General features: G+C 44.9%; 1 protein-coding gene across 3 annotated transcripts in view; it reads left to right on the top strand.

Annotated features, from left to right (window-relative positions):
• The first annotated feature begins 523 nt into the window (after positions 1 to 523).
• Positions 524 to 24,683, top strand: part of LOC129858422 (glutamate receptor 3-like) — a 197,850-nt gene continuing 173,690 nt past the window's right edge. For all 3 annotated transcript variants that reach the window (XM_055927629.1, XM_055927628.1, XM_055927630.1), the window contains exon 1: positions 524 to 760. In XM_055927629.1, the coding sequence (XP_055783604.1) occupies positions 580 to 760 (181 nt within the window). In that variant the 5' untranslated portion in view covers positions 524 to 579. The remainder of the gene's footprint in view (positions 761 to 24,683) is intronic.

Here is a 24,683-nt window from a genome sequence, read left to right as displayed (position 1 = left end):
CCTATGAGCTCTATGAACCCTATGAGCTCTATGAGCCCTATGAGCCCTATGAGCCCTATGAGCTCTATGAGCCCTAAGAGCCCTATGAGCCCTATGAGCCCTGGTCAAAGTATTGCCTGGGTCTTTATTGCTGCCAGATTCTGAGTTCTCACCAGAGAACATGACAGATCTACAAATAAATGCAAGTGTTTTCCCCAGCTGAATAAATGTCATCCAATGCAAATAGGACCCCTGATAAAGAGTTATGCTGGTATTACTGCAAGATCTCATTCCACAAATTGGCTGTTATAGATTTGATCTGCAGTGTAGCTACCCAAGAAAGTTTGAATTTTCAAACACTTGACATATGTGTGGGTGTGTGTCTGATCTTGTTTTCTCTCTCAAGCATCCTAACGCCTCCCTCCCTCCCTCCCTCCCTCCCTCCCTCTCTCCCTCCCTCTCTCCCTCCCTCCCTCCCTCCCTCCCTCCCTCCCTCCCTCCCTCCCTCCCTCCCTCCCTCCCTCTCTCCCTCTCTCTCCAGTCTGCTCTCAGTTCTCCCGAGGGGTCTATGCCATCTTCGGCTTCTACGATAAAAAGTCCATGAACACCCTGACGTCATTCTGTGGTGCGCTGCACACCTCCTTCGTCACGCCCAGTTACCCCACCGACAACCAAGTGCAGTTTGTCATCCAGATGAGACCTGCACTGCGTGGGGCCGTCCTCAGCCTGCTGTCACACTACAAGTGGCAGAAGTTCGTTTACCTCTACGACACTGACAGAGGTAGGTGCCATGCCATTACAGGCCGTGATATAGTTCAGGGTGTGAGGTAAACACACAAACAGAGCTAGGTGCTTTTGAAGTACTTTTCGAGTTCATCAACATTGATAGTATTCACGGCAAAATGACAAAGTAGATATTGTTATGTAATATAACATGCAACACAGACAGCGGTAGGTAAGGTTTAACATGTTGGTTCTACCGTAGACCTTGACTTGGTTTAGTTGAGGGTTTTAAGTATTGACTCTTAGGGGTGCACTTGAAACAGTTGACAGCATCAACATTGATAATATCCATAGCCAAAATGACAAACTATGCATGACCTAAACCCCAGGTGCAGTGTGCTGGAACATTACCCCCAAGTTGACACAAGGAAGTGGGCGACATTCTATAAGCACTGTGTAATGTAATCTACAGGCCATTCACATCCTCCATCTACTTTTAAACTGGAAGAAATGTATGTCATTGTGACTAAGCTGTGGATGCACTATTTAATTGTAACTATGCTTTGGGTGCAGTATGTCATTGTGACTAAGCTGTAGATGCAGTATTTCATTGTAACTATGCTTTGGGTGCAGTATGTCATTGTGACTAAGCTGTAGATGCAGTATGTCATTGTAACTAAGCTGTAGATGCAGTATGTTATTGTAACTTAGCTGTGGGTGCAGTATGTCATTGTGACTAAGCTGTGGGTGCAGTATGCCATTGTAACTAAGCTGTGGGTGCAGTATGTCATTGTAACTAAGCTCTGGGTGCAGTATTTCATTGTACCTATGCTTTGGGTGCAGTATGTCATTGTAACTAAGCTGTGGGTGCAGTATGTCATTGTAACTAAGCTGTGGGTGCAGTATGTCATTGTAACTAAGCTGTGGGTGCAGTATGTCATTGTAGCTAAGCTGTGGGTGCAGTATTTAATTGTAACTATGCTTTGGGTGCAGTATGTCATTGTAACTAAGCTGTGGGTGCAGTATGTCATTGTAACTAAGCTGTGGGTGCAGTATGTCATTGTAACTAAGCTGTGGGTGCAGTATGTCATTGTAACTAAGCTGTGGGTGCAGGATGTCATTGTAACTAAGCTGTGGGTGCAGTATTTCATTGTGACTAAGCTGTGGGTGTAGTATGTCATTGTGACTAAGCTGTGGGTGCAGTATTTCATTGTAACTAAGCTGTGGGTGCAGTATGTCAGTGTGACTAAGCTGTGGGTGCAGTATTTCATTGTAACTAAGCTTTGGGGGCAGTATCTCACAGCCTTAATGTGTTGGTTAATCTCGGTTTAATCACAGTGTTGGTTTTTGTTTATCATTTTAAATTAGGTGTGCTGCTACAGCTGTAGCTGCAGCCCGGCATATATTTCAGCACGGAAAATACAGTCTATGCCTTTAGGGGATATTTATTTGTGTTAATTAAGAGTTATTAGAGTTCTTTAGATGTTAGGAGTTTGTGTGTGTTTGTGTGTGTGTGTGTTTGTGTGTGTGTGTGTTTGTGTGTGTGCATGTGTGTTTGTGTGTGTGTGTGCTTGTCTTTGAGTGTGCCTGTGTGTGTTGTGATTATGGTGACAATATACCGACATGTAGCCAGTGTTTGGTGTAGTGATGTGGGGTGTAGTTTGTCATTCTTGTTCTGTAATATTAAAGTGAAGAAGTAGTCACTTATTTCACTGTGTATTCCCTCCTATAGACAGTAGCAGGGTGTGTATTCCCTCCTATAGACAGTAGCATGATGTGTATTCCCTCCTATAGACAGTAGCAGGATATGTATTCCCTCCCCTAGACAGTAGCATGATGTGTATTCCCTCCTCTAGACAGTAGCATGATATGTATTCCCTATAGACAGTAGCAGGATATGTATTCCCTCCCCTAGACAGTAGCATGATGTGTATTCCCTCCTATAGACAGTAGCAGGATATGTATTCCCTCCCCTAGACAGTAGCATGATGTGTATTCCCTCCTATAGACAGTAGCAGGATATGTATTCCCTCCCCTAGACAGTAGCATGATGTGTATTCCCTCCTATAGACAGTAGCAGGATATGTATTCCCTCCCCTAGACAGTAGCATGATGTGTATTCCCTCCTATAGACAGTAGCAGGATATGTATTCCCTCCCCTAGACAGTAGCATGATGTGTATTCCCTCCTATAGACAGTAGCAGGATATGTATTCCCTCCCCTAGACAGTAGCAGGATATGTATTCCCTATAGACAGTAGCATAATGTGTATTCCCTCCTACAGACAGTAGCATGATGTGTATTCCCTCCTCTAGACATTAGCAGGATATGTATTCCCTCCTACAGACAGTAGCATGATGTGTATTCCCTCCTCTAGACATTAGCAGGATATGTATTCCCTCCCCTAGACTGTAGCATGATGTGTATTCCCTCCTCTAGACAGTAGCATGATGTGTATTCCCTCCTCTAGACAGTAGCATGATGTGTATTCCCCCCTATAGACATTAGCAGGATATGTATTCCCTCCTATAGACAGTAGCATGGTGTGTATTCCCTCCTCTTATAGACAGTAGCAGGATGTGTATTCCCCCCTATAGACAGTAGCATGATGTGTATTCCATCCTCTAGACAGTAGCATGATGTGTATTCCCTCCTACAGACAGTAGCAGGATATGTATTCCCTCCTATAGACAGTAGCAGGATGTGTATTCCCTCCTATAGACAGTAGCAGGATATGTATTCCCTCCTATAGACAGTAGGCGGATGTGTATTCCCCCCTATAGACAGTAGCAGGATATATATTCCCTCCTATAGACAGTAGGCGGATGTGTATTCCCTCCTCTAGACAGTAGGATATGTATTCCCTCCTATTGACAGTAGCAGGATGTGTATTCCCTCCTACAGACAGTAGCAGGGTGTGTATTCCCTCCTCTAGACAGTGGCAGGATGTGTATTCCCCCCTCTAGACAGTAGCAGGATGTGTATTCCCCCCTCTAGACAGTAGCAGGGTGTGTATTCCCTCCTCTAGACAGTAGCAGGATGTGTATTCCCCCCTCTAGACAGTAGCAGGATATGTATTTCCTCCTATAGACAGTAGGCGGATGTGTATTCCCCCCTATAGACAGTAGGCGGATGTGTATTCCCTCCTCTAGACAGTAGCAGGATATGTATTCCCTCCTATAGACAGTAGGCGGATGTGTATTCCCCCCTATAGACAGTAGCATGATGTGTATTCCCTCCTCTAGACAGTAGCAGGATGTATATTCCCTCCTATTGACAGTAGCAGGATGTGTATTCCCTATAGACAGTAGCAGGATATGTATTCCCTCCTATAGACAGTAGGCGGATGTGTATTCCCCCCTATAGACAGTAGCAGGATATATATTCCCTCCTATAGACAGTAGCAGGATGTGTATTCCCCCCTCTAGACAGTAGCAGGATATGTATTCCCTCCTATAGACAGTAGGCGGACGTGTATTCCCCCCTCTAGACAGTAGCAGGATATGTATTCCCTCCTATAGACAGTAGCAGGATGTGTATTCCCCCCTCTAGACAGTAGCAGGATATGTATTCCCCCCATATAGACAGTAGCGGCGTGTTTATTCCCTCCTATAGACAGTAGCAGGATATATATTCCCTCCTCTAGACAGTAGGCGGATGTGTATTCCCCCCTATAGACAGTAGGCGGATGTGTATTCCCTCCTATAGACAGTAGCAGGATATATATTCCCTCCTATAGACAGTAGCAGGGTATATATTCCATCCTATAGACAGTAGCAGGATATATATTCCCTCCTATAGACAGTAGCAGGATATATATTCCCTTCTATAGACAGTAGCAGGATATATATTCCCTCCTATAGACAGTAGCAGGATATGTATTCCCTCCTATAGACAGTAGGCGGATGTGTATTCCCCCCTATAGACAGTAGGCGGATGTGTATTCCCTCCTATAGACATTAGCATGATGTGTATTCCGTATAGACAGTAGCATGATGTGTATTCCCTATAGACAGTAGCAGGATGTGTATTCCCTCTTATAGACAGTAGCAGGATGTGTATTCCCTCCTCTAGACAGTAGCATGATGTGTATTCCCTCCTATAGACAGTAGCATGATGTGTATTTCCTCCTCTAGACAGTAGCATGATGTGTATTCCCTCCTCTGGACAGTAGCAGGATGTGTATTCCCTCCTCTGGACAGTAGCAGGATATGTATTCCCTATAGATAGTAACAGGGTGTGTATTCCCTCCTACAGACAGTAGCAGGATATGTATTCCCTCCTCTGGACAGTAGCAGGATGTGTATTCCCTCCTCTAGACAGTAGCATGATGTGTATTCCCTCCTATAGACAGTAGCAGGATGTGTATTCCTTCCTATAGACAGTAGCAGGATGTGTATTCCCTCCTCTAGACAGTAGCATGATGTGTATTCCCTCCTATAGACAGTAGCAGGATGTGTATTCCCTCCTCTAGACAGTAGCAGGATGTGTATTCCCTCCTATAGACAGTAGCAGGATGTGTATTCCCCATACATAGTAGCAGGATGTGTATTCCCTCCTATAGACAGTAGCAGGATGTGTATTCCCTCCTCTAGACAGTAGCATGATGTGTATTCCCTCCTATAGACAGTAGCAGGATGTGTATTCCCTATAGACAGTAGCAGGATGTGTATTCCCTCCCCTAGACAGTAACAGGATGTGTATTCCCTATAGATAGTAGCAGGGTGTGTATTCCCTCCTACAGACAGTAGCAGGATGTGTATTCCCTCCTCTAGACAGTAGCATGATGTGTATTCCCTCCTATAGACAGTAGCATGATGTGTATTCCCTCCTACAGACAGTAGCAGGATGTGTATTCCCTCCTCTAGACAGTAGCAGGATGTGTATTCCCTCCTATAGACAGTAGCAGGATGTGTATTCCCTCCTATAGACAGTAGCAGGATGTGTATTCCCTCCTCTAGACAGTAGCATGATGTGTATTCCCTCCTATAGACAGTAGCAGGATGTGTATTCCCTCCTATAGACAGTAGCAGGATGTGTATTCCCTATGGACAGTAGCAGGATGTGTATTCCCTCCTCTAAACAGTAGCATAATGTGTATTCCCTATAGATAGTAGCATAATGTGTAATCCCTCCTACAGACAGTAGCATAATGTGTATTCCCTCCTCTAGACAGTAGCATAATGTGTATTCCCTATAGATAGTAGCATAATGTGTATTCCCTCCTCTAGACAGTAGCATAATGTGTATTCCCTCCTACAGAAAGTAGCAGGATGTGTATTCCCTCCTCTAGACAGTAGCAGGATGTGTATTCCCTCCTACAGACAGTAGCAGGATGTGTATTCCCTCCTCTAGACAGTAGCAGGATGTGTATTCCCTCCTCTAGACAGTAGCAGGCTGTGTATTCCCTCCTCTAGACAGTAGCAGGATGTGTATTCCCTCCTATAGACAGTAGCAGGATGTGTATTCCCCCTATAGACAGTAGCAGGATGTGTATTCACTCCTCTAGACAGTAGCATGATGTGTATTCCCTCCTCTAGACAGTAGCATGATGTGTATTCCCTCCTATAGACAGTAGCAGGATGTGTATTCCCTATGGACAGTAGCAGGATGTGTATGCCCTCCTCTAGACAGTAGCAGGATGTGTATTCCCTCCTATAGACAGTAGCATGATGTGTATTCCCTCCTCTGGACAGTAGCAGGATGTGTATTCCCTCCTCTGGACAGTAGCAGGATGTGTATTCCCTCCTCTAGACAGTAGCATGATGTGTATTCCCTCCTACAGACAGTAGCAGGATGTGTATTCCTTCCTATAGACAGTAGCAGGATGTGCATTCCCTCCTCTAGACAGTAGCATGATGTGTATTCCCTCCTATAGACAGTAGCAGGTTGTGTATTCCTTCCTATAGACAGTAGCAGGATGTGTATTCCCTCCTCTAGACAGTAGCATGATGTGTATTCCCTCCTATAGACAGTAGCAGGATGTGTATTCCCTCCTCTAGACAGTAGCAGGATGTGTATTCCCTCCTATAGACAGTAGCAGGATGTGTATTCCCTATACATAGTAGCAGGATGTGTATTCCCTCCTATAGACAGTAGCAGGATGTGTATTCCCTCCTATAGACAGTAGCATGATGTGTATTCCCTCCTACAGACAGTAGCAGGATGTGTATTCCCTATAGACAGTAGCAGGATGTGTATTCCCTCCTCTAGACAGTAACAGGATGTGTATTCCCTATAGATAGTAGCAGGGTGTGTATTCCCTCCTACAGACAGTAGCAGGATGTGTATTCCCTCCTCCAGACAGTAGCATGATGTGTATTCCCTCCTATAGACAGTAGCATGATGTGTATTCCCTCCTACAGACAGTAGCAGGATGTGTATTCCCTCCTCTAGACAGTAGCAGGATGTGTATTCCCTCCTATAGACAGTAGCAGGATGTGTATTCCCTCCTATAGACAGTAGCAGGATGTGTATTCCCTCCTATAGACAGTAGCAGGATGTGTATTCCCTCCTCTAGACAGTAGCATGATGTGTATTCCCTCCTATAGACAGTAGCAGGATGTGTATTCCCTCCTATAGACAGTAGCAGGATGTGTATTCCCTATGGACAGTAGCAGGATGTGTATTCCCTCCTCTAGACAGTAGCATAATGTGTATTCCCTCCTATAGACAGTAGCAGGATGTGTATTCCCTCCTCTAGACAGTAGCAGGATATATATTCCCTCCTATAGACAGTAGCAGGGTGTGTATTCCCTCCTCTAGACAGTAGCATAATGTGTATTCCCTCCTACAGACAGTAGCATAACGTGTATTCCCTCCTCTAGACAGTAGCATAATGTGTATTCCCTATAGATAGTAGCATAATGTGTATTCCCTCCTACAGACAGTAGCATAATGTGTATTCCCTCCTCTAGACAGTAGCATAATGTGTATTCCCTCCTCTAGACAGTAGCATAATGTGTATTCCCTCCTACAGAAAGTAGCAGGATGTGTATTCCCTCCTCTAGACAGTAGCAGGATGTGTATTCCCTCCTACAGACAGTAGCAGGATGTGTATTCCCTCCTCTAGACAGTAGCAGGATGTGTATTCCCTCCTCTAGACAGTAGCAGGATGTGTATTCCCTCCTCTAGACAGTAAGTAGCAGGATGTGTATTCCCTCCTATAGACAGTAGCAGGATGTGTATTCCCCCTATAGACAGTAGCAGGATGTGTATTCACTCCTCTAGACAGTAGCATGATGTGTATTCCCTCCTCTAGACAGTAGCATGATGTGTATTCCCTCCTATAGACAGTAGCAGGATGTGTATTCCCTATGGACAGTAGCAGGATGTGTATGCCCTCCTCTAGACAGTAGCAGGATGTGTATTCCCTCCTATAGACAGTAGCATGATGTGTATTCCCTCCTCTGGACAGTAGCAGGATGTGTATTCCCTCCTCTGGACAGTAGCAGGATGTGTATTCCCTCCTCTAGACAGTAGCATGATGTGTATTCCCTCCTACAGACAGTAGCAGGATGTGTATTCCTTCCTATAGACAGTAGCAGGATGTGTATTCCCTCCTCTAGACAGTAGCATGATGTGTATTCCCTCCTATAGACAGTAGCAGGATATATATTCCCTCCTATAGACAGTAGCAGGGTGTGTATTCCCTCCTATAGACAGTAGCAGGATGTGTATTCCCTCCTCTAGACAGTAGCAGGATATGTATTCCCTCCTCTAGACAGTAGCATAATGTGTATTCCCTATAGATAGTAGCATAATGTGTATTCCCTCCTATAGACATTAGCATAATGTGTATTCCCTATAGACAGTAGCAGGATGTGTATTCCCTCCTCTAGACAGTAGCATAATGTGTATTCCCTCCTATAGACAGTAGCAGGATGTGTATTCCCTCCTCTAGACAGTAGCAGGATATATATTCCCTCCTATAGACAGTAGCAGGGTGTGTATTCCCTCCTATAGACAGTAGCAGGATGTGTATTCCCTCCTATAGACAGTAGCAGGATATGTATTCCCTCCTCTAGACAGTAGCAGGATGTGTATTCCCTCCTATAGACAGTAGCAGGATATGTATTCCCTCCTCTAGACAGTAGCATGATATGTATTCCCTCTAGACAGTAGCAGGATGTGTATTCCCTCCTCTAGACAGTAGCATGATGTGTATTCCCTCCTCTAGACAGTAGCAGGATGTGTATTCCCTCCTCTAGACAGTAGCATGATGTGTATTCCCTCCTATAGACAGTAGCAGGATATGTATTCCCTCCTATAGACAGTAGCAGGATGTGTATTCCCTCCTCTAGACAGTAGCAGGATGTGTTCCCTCCTCTAGACAGTAGCAGGATGTGTATTCCCTCCTATAGACATTAGCATGATGTGTATTCCCTCCTATAGACAGTAGCAGGATGTGTATTCCCTCCTCTAGACAGTAGCAGGATGTGTATTCCCTCCTATAGACAGTAGCAGGATGTGTATTCCCTCCTATAGACAGTAGCAGGATGTGTATTCCCTCCTATAGACATTAGCATGATGTGTATTCCCTCCTCTAGACAGTAGCATGATGTGTATTCCCTCCCTAGACAGTAGCAGGATGTTTATTGACCAATAGACAGTAGCAGGATGTGTATTCCCTCCTATAGACATTAGCATGATGTGTATTCCCTCCTCTAGACAGTAGCATGATGTTTATTCCCTATAGACAGTAGCAGGATGTGTATTCCCTCCTATAGACATTAGCATGATGTGTATTCCCTCCTCTAGACAGTAGCAGGATGTTTATTCCCTATAGACAGTAGCGGGATGTGTATTCCCTCCTCTAGACAGTAGCAGGATGTGTATTCCCTCCTCTAGACAGTAGCATGATGTGTATTCCCTCCTATAGACAGTAGCAGGATGTTTATTCCCTCCTCTAGACAGTAGCAGGATGTTTATTCCCTATAGACAGTAGCAGGATGTTTATTCCCTCCTCTAGACAGTAGCATGATGTGTATTCCCTCCTATAGACAGTAGCAGGATGTTTATTCCCTCCTATAGACAGTAGCAGGATATGTATTCCCTCCTATAGACAGTAGCAGGATGTGTATTCCCTCCTCTAGACAGTAGCATGATGTGTATTCCCTCCTCTAGACAGTAGCAGGATCCTTATTCCCTATAGACAGTAGCAGGATGTGTATTCCCTCCTATAGACAGTAGCAGGATGTGTATTCCCTCCTCTAGACAGTAACAGGATGTGTATTCCCTATAGATAGTAGCAGGGTGTGTATTCCCTCCTACAGACAGTAGCAGGATGTGTATTCCCTCCTCTAGACAGTAGCATGATGTGTATTCCCTCCTATAGACAGTAGCATTATGTGTATTCCCTCCTACAGACAGTAGCAGGATGTGTATTCCCTCCTCTAGACAGTAGCAGGATGTGTATTCCCTCCTATAGACAGTAGCAGGATGTGTATTCCCTCCTATAGACAGTAGCAGGATGTGTATTCCCTCCTCTAGACAGTAGCATGATGTGTATTCCCTCCTATAGACAGTAGCAGGATGTGTATTCCCTCCTATAGACAGTAGCAGGATGTGTATTCCCTATGGACAGTAGCAGGATGTGTATTCCCTCCTCTAGACAGTAGCATAATGTGTATTCCCTATAGATAGTAGCATAATGTGTATTCCCTCCTACAGACAGTAGCATAATGTGTATTCCCTCCTCTAGACAGTAGCATAATGTGTATTCCCTATAGATAGTAGCATAATGTGTATTCCCTCCTACAGACAGTAGCATAATGTGTATTCCCTCCTCTAGACAGTAGCATAATGTGTATTCCCTCCTCTAGACAGTAGCATGATGTGTATTCCCTATGGACAGTAGCAGGATGTGTATGCCCTCCTCTAGACAGTAGCATAATGTGTATTCCCTCCTATAGACAGTAGCAGGATGTGTATTCCCTCCTCTAGACAGTAGCAGGATATATATTCCCTCCTATAGACAGTAGCAGGGTGTGTATTCCCTCCTATAGACAGTAGCAGGATGTGTATTCCCTCCTCTAGACAGTAGCAGGATATGTATTCCCTCCTCTAGACAGTAGCAGGATGTGTATTCCCTCCTATAGACAGTAGCAGGATATGTATTCCCTCTAGACAGTAGCAGGATGTGTATTCCCTCCTCTAGACAGTAGCATGATGTGTATTCCCTCCTCTAGACAGTAGCAGGATGTGTATTCCCTCCTCTAGACAGTAGCATGATGTGTATTCCCTCCTATAGACAGTAGCAGGATATGTATTCCCTCCTATAGACAGTAGCAGGATGTGTATTCCCTCCTCTAGACAGTAGCAGGATGTGTTCCCTCCTCTAGACAGTAGCAGGATGTGTATTCCCTCCTATAGACATTAGCATGATGTGTATTCCCTCCTATAGACAGTAGCAGGATGTGTATTCCCTCCTCTAGACAGTAGCAGGATGTGTATTCCCTCCTATAGACAGTAGCAGGATGTGTTTTCCCTCCTATAGACAGTAGCAGGATGTGTATTCCCTCCTATAGACATTAGCATGATGTGTATTCCCTCCTCTAGACAGTAGCATGATGTGTATTCCCTCCCTAGACAGTAGCATGATGTTTATTCCCTATAGACAGTAGCAGGATGTGTATTCCCTCCTATAGACATTAGCATGATGTGTATTCCCTCCTCTAGACAGTAGCAGGATGTTTATTCCCTATAGACAGTAGCGGGATGTGTATTCCCTCCTCTAGACAGTAGCAGGATGTGTATTCCCTCCTCTAGACAGTAGCATGATGTGTATTCCCTCCTATAGACAGTAGCAGGATGTTTATTCCCTCCTCTAGACAGTAGCAGGATGTTTATTCCCTATAGACAGTAGCAGGATGTTTATTCCCTCCTCTAGACAGTAGCAGGATGTTTATTCCCTATAGACAGTAGCAGGATGTGTATTCCCTCCTATAGACAGTAGCAGGATGTTTATTCCCTCCTATAGACAGTAGCAGGATATGTATTCCCTCCTATAGACAGTAGCAGGATGTGTATTCCCTCCTCTAGACAGTAGCATGATGTGTATTCCCTCCTCTAGACAGTAGCAGGATGTTTATTCCCTATAGACAGTAGCAGGATGTGTATTCCCTCCTATAGACAGTAGCAGGATGTGTATTCCCTCCTCTAGACAGTAACAGGATGTGTATTCCCTATAGATAGTAGCAGGGTGTGTATTCCCTCCTACAGACAGTAGCAGGATGTGTATTCCCTCCTCTAGACAGTAGCATGATGTGTATTCCCTCCTATAGACAGTAGCATTATGTGTATTCCCTCCTACAGACAGTAGCAGGATGTGTATTCCCTCCTCTAGACAGTAGCAGGATGTGTATTCCCTCCTATAGACAGTAGCAGGATGTGTATTCCCTCCTATAGACAGTAGCAGGATGTGTATTCCCTCCTCTAGACAGTAGCATGATGTGTATTCCCTCCTATAGACAGTAGCAGGATGTGTATTCCCTCCTATAGACAGTAGCAGGATGTGTATTCCCTATGGACAGTAGCAGGATGTGTATTCCCTCCTCTAGACAGTAGCATAATGTGTATTCCCTATAGATAGTAGCATAATGTGTATTCCCTCCTACAGACAGTAGCATAATGTGTATTCCCTCCTCTAGACAGTAGCATAATGTGTATTCCCTATAGATAGTAGCATAATGTGTATTCCCTCCTACAGACAGTAGCATAATGTGTATTCCCTCCTCTAGACAGTAGCATAATGTGTATTCCCTCCTCTAGACAGTAGCATGATGTGTATTCCCTCCTATAGACAGTAGCAGGATGTGTATTCCCTATGGACAGTAGCAGGATGTGTATGCCCTCCTCTAGACAGTAGCAGGATATGTATTCCCTCCTATAGACAGTAGCATGATGTGTATTCCCTCCTCTGGACAGTAGCAGGATGTGTATTCCCTCCTCTGGACAGTAGCAGGATGTGTATTCCCTCCTCTAGACAGTAGCATGATGTGTATTCCCTCCTACAGACAGTAGCATGATGTGTATTCCCTCCTATAGACAGTAGCATGATGTGTATTCCCTCCTCTAGACAGTAGCAGGATGTGTATTCCCTCCTATAGACAGTAGCAGGATGTGTATTCCCTATACATAGTAGCAGGATGTGTATTCCCTCCTATAGACAGTAGCAGGATGTGTATTCCCTCCTCTAGACAGTAGCATGATGTGTATTCCCTCCTATAGACAGTAGCAGGATGTGTATTCCCTATAGACAGTAGCAGGATGTGTTTTCCCTCCTCTAGACAGTAACAGGATGTGTATTCCCTATAGATAGTAGCAGGGTGTGTATTCCCTCCTACAGACAGTAGCAGGATGTGTATTCCCTCCTCTAGACAGTAGCATGATGTGTATTCCCTCCTATAGACAGTAGCATGATATGTATTCCCTCCTACAGACAGTAGCAGGATGTGTATTCCCTCCTCTAGACAGTAGCAGGATGTGTATTCCCTCCTATAGACAGTAGCAGGATGTGTATTCCCTCCTATAGACAGTAGCAGGATGTGTATTCCCTCCTCTAGACAGTAGCATGATGTGTATTCCCTCCTATAGACAGTAGCAGGATGTGTATTCCCTCCTATAGACAGTAGCAGGATGTGTATTCCCTATGGACAGTAGCAGGATGTGTATTCCCTCCTCTAGACAGTAGCATAATGTGTATTCCCTCCTATAGACAGTAGCAGGATGTGTATTCCCTCCTCTAGACAGTAGCAGGATATATATTCCCTCCTATAGACAGTAGCAGGGTGTGTATTCCCTCCTCTAGACAGTAGCATAATGTGTATTCCCTATAGATAGTAGCATAATGTGTATTCCCTCCTACAGACAGTAGCATAACGTGTATTCCCTCCTCTAGACAGTAGCATAATGTGTATTCCCTATAGATAGTAGCATAATGTGTATTCCCTCCTACAGACAGTAGCATAATGTGTATTCCCTCCTCTAGACAGTAGCATGATGTGTATTCCCTCCTACAGACAGTAGCAGGATGTGTATTCCTTCCTATAGACAGTAGCAGGATGTGTATTCCCTCCTCTAGACAGTAGCATGATGTGTATTCCCTCCTATAGACAGTAACAGGATATATATTCCCTCCTATAGACAGTAGCAGGGTGTGTATTCCCTCCTATAGACAGTAGCAGGATGTGTATTCCCTCCTCTAGACAGTAGCATAATGTGTATTCCCTATAGATAGTAGCATAATGTGTATTCCCTCCTATAGACATTAGCATAATGTGTATTCCCTATAGACAGTAGCAGGATGTGTATTCCCTCCTCTAGACAGTAGCATAATGTGTATTCCCTCCTATAGACAGTAGCAGGATGTGTATTCCCTCCTCTAGACAGTAGCAGGATATATATTCCCTCCTATAGACAGTAGCAGGGTGTGTATTCCCTCCTATAGACAGTAGCAGGATGTGTATTCCCTCCTCTAGACAGTAGCAGGATATGTATTCCCTCCTCTAGACAGTAGCAGGATGTGTATTCCCTCCTATAGACAGTAGCAGGATATGTATTCCCTCCTCTAGACAGTAGCATGATGTGTATTCCCTCCTACAGACAGTAGCAGGGTGTGTATTCCCTCCTCTAGACAGTAGCATGATATGTATTCCCTCTAGACAGTAGCAGGATGTGTATTCCCTCCTCTAGACAGTAGCATGATTTGTATTCCCTCCTCTAGACAGTAGCAGGATGTGTATTCCCTCCTCTAGACAGTAGCAGGATGTGTTCCCTCCTCTAGACAGTAGCAGGATGTGTATTCCCTCCTATAGACATTAGCATGATGTGTATTCCCTCCTCTAGACAGTAGCAGGATGTTTATTCCCTATAGACAGTAGCAGGATGTGTATTCCCTCTTCTAGACAGTAGCATGATGTGTATTCCCTCCTCTAGACAGTAGCAGGATGTTTATTCCCTATAGACAGTAGCAGGATGTGTATTCCCTCCTATAGACAGTAGCAGGATGTGTATTCCCTCCTATAGACAGTAGCAGGATGTGTATTCCCTATGGACAGTAGCAGGATGTGTATTCCCTCCTCTAGACAGTAGCATAATGTGTATTCCCTCCTATAGACAGTAGCAGGATGTGTATTCCCTCCTCTAGACAGTAGCAGGATATATATTCCCTCCTATAGACAGTAGCAGGGTGTGTATTCCCTCCTCTAGACAGTAGCATAATGTGTATTCCCTATAGATAGTAGCATAATGTGTATTCCCTCCTACAGACAGTAGCATAACGTGTATTCCCTCCTCTAGACAGTAGCATAATGTGTATTCCCTATAGATAGTAGCATAATGTGTATTCCCTCCTACAGACAGTAGCATAATGTGTATTCCCTCCTCTAGACAGTAGCATGATGTGTATTCCCTCCTCTAGACAGTAGCATAATGTGTATTCCCTCCTACAGAAAGTAGCAGGATGTGTATTCCCTCCTCTAGACAGTAGCAGGATGTGTATTCCCTCCTACAGACAGTAGCAGGATGTGTATTCCCTCCTCTAGACAGTAGCAGGATGTGTATTCCCTCCTCTAGACAGTAGCAGGATGTGTATTCCCTCCTCTAGACAGTAAGTAGCAGGATGTGTATTCCCTCCTATAGACAGTAGCAGGATGTGTATTCCCCCTATAGACAGTAGCAGGATGTGTATTCACTCCTCTAGACAGTAGCATGATGTGTATTCCCTCCTCTAGACAGTAGCATGATGTGTATTCCCTCCTATAGAAAGTAGCAGGATGTGTATTCCCTATGGACAGTAGCAGGATGTGTATGCCCTCCTCTAGACAGTAGCAGGATGTGTATTCCCTCCTATAGACAGTAGCATGATGTGTATTCCCTCCTCTGGACAGTAGCAGGATGTGTATTCCCTCCTCTGGACAGTAGCAGGATGTGTATTCCCTCCTCTAGACAGTAGCATGATGTGTATTCCCTCCTACAGACAGTAGCAGGATGTGTATTCCTTCCTATAGACAGTAGCAGGATGTGTATTCCCTCCTCTAGACAGTAGCATGATGTGTATTCCCTCCTATAGACAGTAACAGGATATATATTCCCTCCTATAGACAGTAGCAGGGTGTGTATTCCCTCCTATAGACAGTAGCAGGATGTGTATTCCCTCCTCTAGACAGTAGCATAATGTGTATTCCCTATAGATAGTAGCATAATGTGTATTCCCTCCTATAGACATTAGCATAATGTGTATTCCCTATAGACAGTAGCAGGATGTGTATTCCCTCCTCTAGACAGTAGCATAATGTGTATTCCCTCCTATAGACAGTAGCAGGATGTGTATTCCCTCCTCTAGACAGTAGCAGGATATATATTCCCTCCTATAGACAGTAGCAGGGTGTGTATTCCCTCCTATAGACAGTAGCAGGATGTGTATTCCCTCCTCTAGACAGTAGCAGGATATGTATTCCCTCCTCTAGACAGTAGCAGGATGTGTATTCCCTCCTATAGACAGTAGCAGGATATGTATTCCCTCCTCTAGACAGTAGCATGATGTGTATTCCCTCCTACAGACAGTAGCAGGATGTGTATTCCTTCCTATAGACAGTAGCAGGATGTGTATTCCCTCCTCTAGACAGTAGCATGATGTGTATTCCCTCCTATAGACAGTAACAGGATATATATTCCCTCCTATAGACAGTAGCAGGGTGTGTATTCCCTCCTATAGACAGTAGCAGGATGTGTATTCCCTCCTCTAGACAGTAGCATAATGTGTATTCCCTATAGATAGTAGCATAATGTGTATTCCCTCCTATAGACATTAGCATAATGTGTATTCCCTATAGACAGTAGCAGGATGTGTATTCCCTCCTCTAGACAGTAGCATAATGTGTATTCCCTCCTATAGACAGTAGCAGGATGTGTATTCCCTCCTCTAGACAGTAGCAGGATATATATTCCCTCCTATAGACAGTAGCAGGGTGTGTATTCCCTCCTATAGACAGTAGCAGGATGTGTATTCCCTCCTCTAGACAGTAGCAGGATATGTATTCCCTCCTCTAGACAGTAGCAGGATGTGTATTCCCTCCTATAGACAGTAGCAGGATATGTATTCCCTCCTCTAGACAGTAGCATGATGTGTATTCCCTCCTACAGACAGTAGCAGGGTGTGTATTCCCTCCTCTAGACAGTAGCATGATATGTATTCCCTCTAGACAGTAGCAGGATGTGTATTCCCTCCTCTAGACAGTAGCATGATTTGTATTCCCTCCTCTAGACAGTAGCAGGATGTGTATTCCCTCCTCTAGACAGTAGCAGGATGTGTTCCCTCCTCTAGACAGTAGCAGGATGTGTATTCCCTCCTATAGACATTAGCATGATGTGTATTCCCTCCTCTAGACAGTAGCAGGATGTTTATTCCCTATAGACAGTAGCAGGATGTGTATTCCCTCTTCTAGACAGTAGCATGATGTGTATTCCCTCCTCTAGACAGTAGCAGGATGTTTATTCCCTATAGACAGTAGCAGGATGTGTATTCCCTCCTATAGACAGTAGCAGGATGTGTATTCCCTCCTATAGACAGTAGCAGGATGTGTATTCCCTATGGACAGTAGCAGGATGTGTATTCCCTCCTCTAGACAGTAGCATAATGTGTATTCCCTCCTATAGACAGTAGCAGGATGTGTATTCCCTCCTCTAGACAGTAGCAGGATATATATTCCCTCCTATAGACAGTAGCAGGGTGTGTATTCCCTCCTCTAGACAGTAGCATAATGTGTATTCCCTATAGATAGTAGCATAATGTGTATTCCCTCCTACAGACAGTAGCATAACGTGTATTCCCTCCTCTAGACAGTAGCATAATGTGTATTCCCTATAGATAGTAGCATAATGTGTATTCCCTCCTACAGACAGTAGCATAATGTGTATTCCCTCCTCTAGACAGTAGCATGATGTGTATTCCCTCCTCTAGACAGTAGCATAATGTGTATTCCCTCCTACAGAAAGTAGCAGGATGTGTATTCCCTCCTCTAGACAGTAGCAGGATGTGTATTCCCTCCTACAGACAGTAGCAGGATGTGTATTCCCTCCTCTAGACAGTAGCAGGATGTGTATTCCCTCCTCTAGACAGTAGCAGGATGTGTATTCCCTCCTCTAGACAGTAAGTAGCAGGATGTGTATTCCCTCCTATAGACAGTAGCAGGATGTGTATTCCCCCTATAGACAGTAGCAGGATGTGTATTCACTCCTCTAGACAGTAGCATGATGTGTATTCCCTCCTCTAGACAGTAGCATGATGTGTATTCCCTCCTATAGAAAGTAGCAGGATGTGTATTCCCTATGGACAGTAGCAGGATGTGTATGCCCTCCTCTAGACAGTAGCAGGATGTGTATTCCCTCCTATAGACAGTAGCATGATGTGTATTCCCTCCTCTGGACAGTAGCAGGATGTGTATTCCCTCCTCTGGACAGTAGCAGGATGTGTATTCCCTCCTCTAGACAGTAGCATGATGTGTATTCCCTCCTACAGACAGTAGCAGGATGTGTATTCCTTCCTATAGACAGTAGCAGGATGTGTATTCCCTCCTCTAGACAGTAGCATGATGTGTATTCCCTCCTATAGACAGTAACAGGATATATATTCCCTCCTATAGACAGTAGCAGGGTGTGTATTCCCTCCTATAGACAGTAGCAGGATGTGTATTCCCTCCTCTAGACAGTAGCATAATGTGTATTCCCTATAGATAGTAGCATAATGTGTATTCCCTCCTATAGACATTAGCATAATGTGTATTCCCTATAGACAGTAGCAGGATGTGTATTCCCTCCTCTAGACAGTAGCAGGATATATATTCCCTCCTATAGACAGTAGCAGGGTGTGTATTCCCTCCTATAGACAGTAGCAGGATGTGTATTCCCTCCTCTAGACAGTAGCAGGATATGTATTCCCTCCTCTAGACAGTAGCAGGATGTGTATTCCCTCCTATAGACAGTAGCAGGATATGTATTCCCTCCTCTAGACAGTAGCATGATGTGTATTCCCTCCTACAGACAGTAGCAGGGTGTGTATTCCCTCCTCTAGACAGTAGCATGATATGTATTCCCTCTAGACAGTAGCAGGATGTGTATTCCCTCCTCTAGACAGTAGCATGATTTGTATTCCCTCCTCTAGACAGTAGCAGGATGTGTATTCCCTCCTCTAGACAGTAGCAGGATGTGTTCCCTCCTCTAGACAGTAGCAGGATGTGTATTCCCTCCTATAGACATTAGCATGATGTGTATTCCCTCCTCTAGACAGTAGCAGGATGTTTATTCCCTATAGACAGTAGCAGGATGTGTATTCCCTCTTCTAGACAGTAGCATGATGTGTATTCCCTCCTCTAGACAGTAGCAGGATGTTTATTCCCTATAGACAGTAGCAGGATGTGTATTCCCTCCTATAGACAGTAGCAGGATGTGTATTCCCTCCTCTAGACAGTAACAGGATGTGTATTCCCTATAGATAGTAGCAGGGTGTGTATTCCCTCCTACAGACAGTAGCAGGATGTGTATTCCCTCCTCTAGACAGTAGCATGATGTGTATTCCCTCCTATAGACAGTAGCATGATGTGTATTCCCTCCTACAGACAGTAGCAGGATGTGTATTCCCTCCTCTAGACAGTAGCAGGATGTGTATTCCCTCCTATAGACAGTAGCAGGATGTGTATTCCCTCCTATAGACAGTAGCAGGATGTGTATTCCCTCCTCTAGACAGTAGCATGATGTGTATTCCCTCCTATAGACAGTAGCGGGATGTGTATTCCCTCCTATAGACAGTAGCAGGATGTGTATTCCCTATGGACAGTAGCAGGATGTGTATTCCCTCCTCTAGACAGTAGCATAATGTGTATTCCCTATAGATAGTAGCATAATGTGTATTCCCTCCTACAGACAGTAGCATAATGTGTATTCCCTCCTCTAGACAGTAGCATAATGTGTATTCCCTATAGATAGTAGCATAATGTGTATTCCCTCCTACAGACAGTAGCATAATGTGTATTCCCTCCTCTAGACAGTAGCATAATGTGTTTTCCCTCCTACAGAAAGTAGCAGGATGTGTATTCCCTCCTCTAGACAGTAGCAGGATGTGTATTCCCTCCTACAGACAGTAGCAGGATGTGTATTCCCTCCTCTAGACAGTAGCAGGATGTGTATTCCCTCCTCTAGACAGTAGCAGGATGTGTATTCCCTCCTCTAGACAGTAGCAGGATGTGTATTCCCTCCTATAGACAGTAGCAGGATATGTATTCCCTCCTCTAGACAGTAGCATGATGTGTATTCCCTCCTACAGACAGTAGCAGGGTGTGTATTCCCTCCTCTAGACAGTAGCATGATATGTATTCCCTCTAGACAGTAGCATGATGTGTATTCCCTATAGACAGTAGCAGGATGTGTATTCCCTCCCCTAGACAGTAACAGGATGTGTATTCCCTATAGATAGTAGCAGGGTGTGTATTCCCTCCTCTAGACAGTAGCAGGATGTGTATTCCCTCCTACAGACAGTAGCAGGATGTGTATTCCCTCCTCTAGACAGTAGCAGGATGTGTATTCCCTCCTCTAGACAGTAGCAGGATGTGTATTCCCTCCTCTAGACAGTAGCAGGATGTGTATTCCCTCCTATAGACAGTAGCAGGATATGTATTCCCTCCTCTAGACAGTAGCATGATGTGTATTCCCTCCTACAGACAGTAGCAGGGTGTGTATTCCCTCCTCTAGACAGTAGCATGATATGTATTCCCTCTAGACAGTAGCATGATGTGTATTCCCTATAGACAGTAGCAGGATGTGTATTCCCTCCCCTAGACAGTAACAGGATGTGTATTCCCTATAGATAGTAGCAGGGTGTGTATTCCCTCCTATAGACAGTAGCAGGATGTGTATTCCCTCCTCTAGACAGTAGCAGGATATGTATTCCCTCCTCTAGACAGTAGCATAATGTGTATTCCCTATAGATAGTAGCATAATGTGTCTTCCCTCCTATAGACATTAGCATAATGTGTATTCCCTATAGACAGTAGCAGGATGTGTATTCCCTCCTCTAGACAGTAGCATAATGTGTATTCCCTCCTATAGACAGTAGCAGGATGTGTATTCCCTCCTCTAGACAGTAGCAGGATATATATTCCCTCCTATAGACAGTAGCAGGGTGTGTATTCCCTCCTATAGACAGTAGCAGGATGTGTATTCCCTTCTCTAGACAGTAGCAGGATATGTATTCCCTCCTCTAGACAGTAGCAGGATGTGTATTCCCTCCTATAGACAGTAGCAGGATATGTATTCCCTCCTCTAGACAGTAGCATGATATGTATTCCCTCTAGACAGTAGCAGGATGTGTATTCCCTCCTATAGACAGTAGCAGGATATGTATTCCCTCCTCTAGACAGTAGCATGATATGTATTCCCTCTAGACAGTAGCAGGATGTGTATTCCCTCTAGACAGTAGCATGATGTGTATTCCCTCCTCTAAACAGTAGCAGGATGTGTATTCCCTCCTCTAGACAGTAGCAGGATATGTATTCCCTCCTCTAGACAGTAGCATGATGTGTATTCCCTCCTATAGACAGTAGCATGATATGTATTCCCTCCTATAGACAGTAGCAGGATGTGTATTCCCTCCTCTAGACAGTAGCAGGATGTGTTCCCTCCTCTAGACAGTAGCAGGATGTGTATTCCCTCCTATAGACATTAGCATGATGTGTATTCCCTCCTCTAGACAGTAGCAGGATGTGTATTCCCTCCTCTAGACAGTAGCATGATGTGTATTCCCTCCTCTAGACAGTAGCAGGATGTGTATTCCCTCCTATAGACAGTAGCAGGATGTGTATTCCCTCCTCTAGACAGTAGCAGGATGTTTTTTGACCAATAGACAGTAGCAGGATGTGTATTCCCTCCTCTAGACATTAGCATGATGTGTATTCCCTCCTCTAGACAGTAGCAGGATGTGTATTCCCTCCTCTAGACAGTAGCATGATGTGTATTCCCTCCTCTAGACAGTAGCAGGATGTGTATTCCCTCCTATAGACAGTAGCAGGATGTGTATTCCCTCCTCTAGACAGTAGCAGGATGTTTTTTGACCAATAGACAGTAGCAGGATGTGTATTCCCTCCTATAGACATTAGCATGATGTGTATTCCCTCCTCTAGACAGTAGCATGATGTGTATTCCCTCCTCTAGACAGTAGCATGATGTGTATTCCCTCCTCTAGACAGTAGCATGATGTGTATTCCCTCCTCTAGACAGTAGCATGATGTGTATTCCAATCCTCTAGACAGTAGCAGGATGTGTATTCCCTCCTATAGACAGTAGCATGATGTGTATTCCCTCCTATAGACATTAGCATGATGTGTATTCCCTCCTCTAGACAGTAGCAGGATGTGTATTCCCTCCTCTAGACAGTAGCATGATGTGTATTCCCTCCTCTAGACAGTAGCAGGATGTGTATTCCCTCCTATAGACAGTAGCAGGATGTGTATTCCCTCCTCTAGACAGTAGCAGGATGTTTTTTGACCAATAGACAGTAGCAGGATGTGTATTCCCTCCTATAGACATTAGCATGATGTGTATTCCCTCCTCTAGAAAGTAGCAGGATGTTTATTCCCTATAGACAGTAGCAGGATGTGTATTCCCTCCTCTAGACAGTAGCATGATGTGTATTCCCTCCTCTAGACAGTAGCAGGATGTTTATTCCCTATAGACAGTAGCAGGATGTGTATTCCCTCCTATAGACAGTAGCAGGATGTGTATTCCCTCCTATAGACAGTAGCAGGATGTGTATTCCCTCCTATAGACAGTAGCAGGATGTGTATTCCCTCCTACAGACAGTAGCAGGGTGTGTATTCCCTCCCACAGACAGTAGCAGGATATGTATTCCCTCCTCTAGACAGTAGCAGGATGTGTATTCCCTCCTCTAGATAGTAGCAGGGTGTGTATTCCCTCCTCTAGACAGTAGCATGATGTGTATTCCCTCCTCTAGACAGTAGCATGATGTGTATTCCCTCCTCTAGATAGTAGCAGGGTGTGTATTCCCTCCTCTAGATAGTAGCAGGGTGTGTATTCCCTCCTCTAGACAGTAGCAGGATGTGTATTCCCTCCTCTAGACAGTAGCATGATGTGTATTCCCTCCTACAGACAGTAGCAGGGTGTGTATTCCCTCCCACAGACAGTAGCAGGATATGTATTCCCTCCTCTAGACAGTAGCAGGATGTGTATTCCCTCCTCTAGACAGTAGCAGGATGTGTATTCCCTCCTCTAGACAGTAGCATGATGTGTATTCCCTCCTACAGACAGTAGCAGGGTGTGTATTCCCTCCTACAGACAGTAGCAGGATATGTATTCCCTCCTATAGACAGTAGCAGGATGTGTATTCCCTCCTCTAGACAGTAGCAGGATGTGTATTCCCTCCTCTAGACAGTAGCATGATGTGTATTCCCTCCTACAGACAGTAGCAGGGTGTGTATTCCCTCCTACAGACAGTAGCAGGACATGTATTCCCTCCTATAGACAGTAGCAGGATGTGTATTCCCTCCTCTAGACAGTAGGATATGTATTCCCTCCTATTGACAGTAGCAGGATGTGTATTCCCTCCTCTAGACAGCAGCATGATGTGTATTCCCTCCTCTAGACAGTAGCAAGATCTGTACTTTCCCACAAATCTTTTTTACTCTTTAAATTGTGGTTAGCACCTTGGTTAGACTTTGACACACACACACACACACACACACACACACACACACACACACACACACACACACACACACACACACACACACATAACCTCTCTCTCTCTGCTACTCTACAAAGCTCTGGCCTGAAGTAGTGCACTCTATAGGGAATATGGCCTCTGGTCAACAGTAGTACACTATATAGGGAGTATGGACTCTTGTCAACAGTAGTACACTATATAGGGAGTATGTACTCTGGTCAACAGTAGTACACTATATAGGGAATATGGACTCTGGTCAACATTAGTACACTATATAGGGAATATGGACTCTGGTCAACAGTAGTGCTCTATATTTACATTTACATTTAAGTCATTTAGCAGACGCTCTTATCCAGAGCGACTTACAAATTGGTGCATTCACCTTATGACATCCAGTGAAACAGCCACTTTACAATAGTGCATCTAAATCTTTTAAGGGGGGGGGGGGGGGGGCAGAATGATTGCTTTATCCTATCCTAGGTATTCCTTGAAGAGGTGGGGTTTCAGGTGTCTCCGGAAGGTGGTGATTGACTCCGCTGTCCTGGCGTCGTGAGGGAGTTTGTTCCACCATTGGGGTGCCAGAGCAGCGAACAGTTTTGACTGGGCTGAGCGGGAACTGTACTTCCTCAGTGGTAGGGAGGCGAGCAGGCCAGAGGTGGATGAACGCAGTGCCCTTGTTTGGGTGTAGGGCCTGATCAGAGCCTGAAGGTACTGAGGTGCCGTTCCCCTCACAGCTCCGTAGGCAAGCACCATGGTCTTGTAGCGGATGCGAGCTTCAACTGGAAGCCAGTGGAGAGAGCGGAGGAGCGGGGTGACGTGAGAGAACTTGGGAAGGTTGAACACCAGACGGGCTGCGGCGTTCTGGATGAGTTGTAGGGGTTTAATGGCACAGGCAGGGAGCCCAGCCAACAGCGAGTTGCAGTAATCCAGACGGGAGATGACAAGTGCCTGGATTAGGACCTGCGCCGCTTCCTGTGTGAGGCAGGGTCGTACTCTGCGGATGTTGTAGAGCATGAACCTACAGGAACGGGCCACCGCCTTGATGTTAGTTGAGAACGACAGGGTGTTGTCCAGGATCACGCCAAGGTTCTTAGCGCTCTGGGAGGAGGACACAATGGAGTTGTCAACCGTGATGGCAAGATCATGGAACGGGCAGTCCTTCCCCGGGAGGAAGAGCAGCTCCGTCTTGCCGAGGTTCAGCTTGAGGTGGTGATCCGTCATCCACACTGATATGTCTGCCAGACATGCA

Source organism: Salvelinus fontinalis, chromosome 6 (genome assembly GCF_029448725.1).
Source record: "Salvelinus fontinalis isolate EN_2023a chromosome 6, ASM2944872v1, whole genome shotgun sequence".
In the NCBI taxonomy this organism is placed as follows: domain Eukaryota; kingdom Metazoa; phylum Chordata; class Actinopteri; order Salmoniformes; family Salmonidae; genus Salvelinus; species Salvelinus fontinalis.
This window is presented reverse-complemented; position numbering and strand designations above follow the sequence as displayed.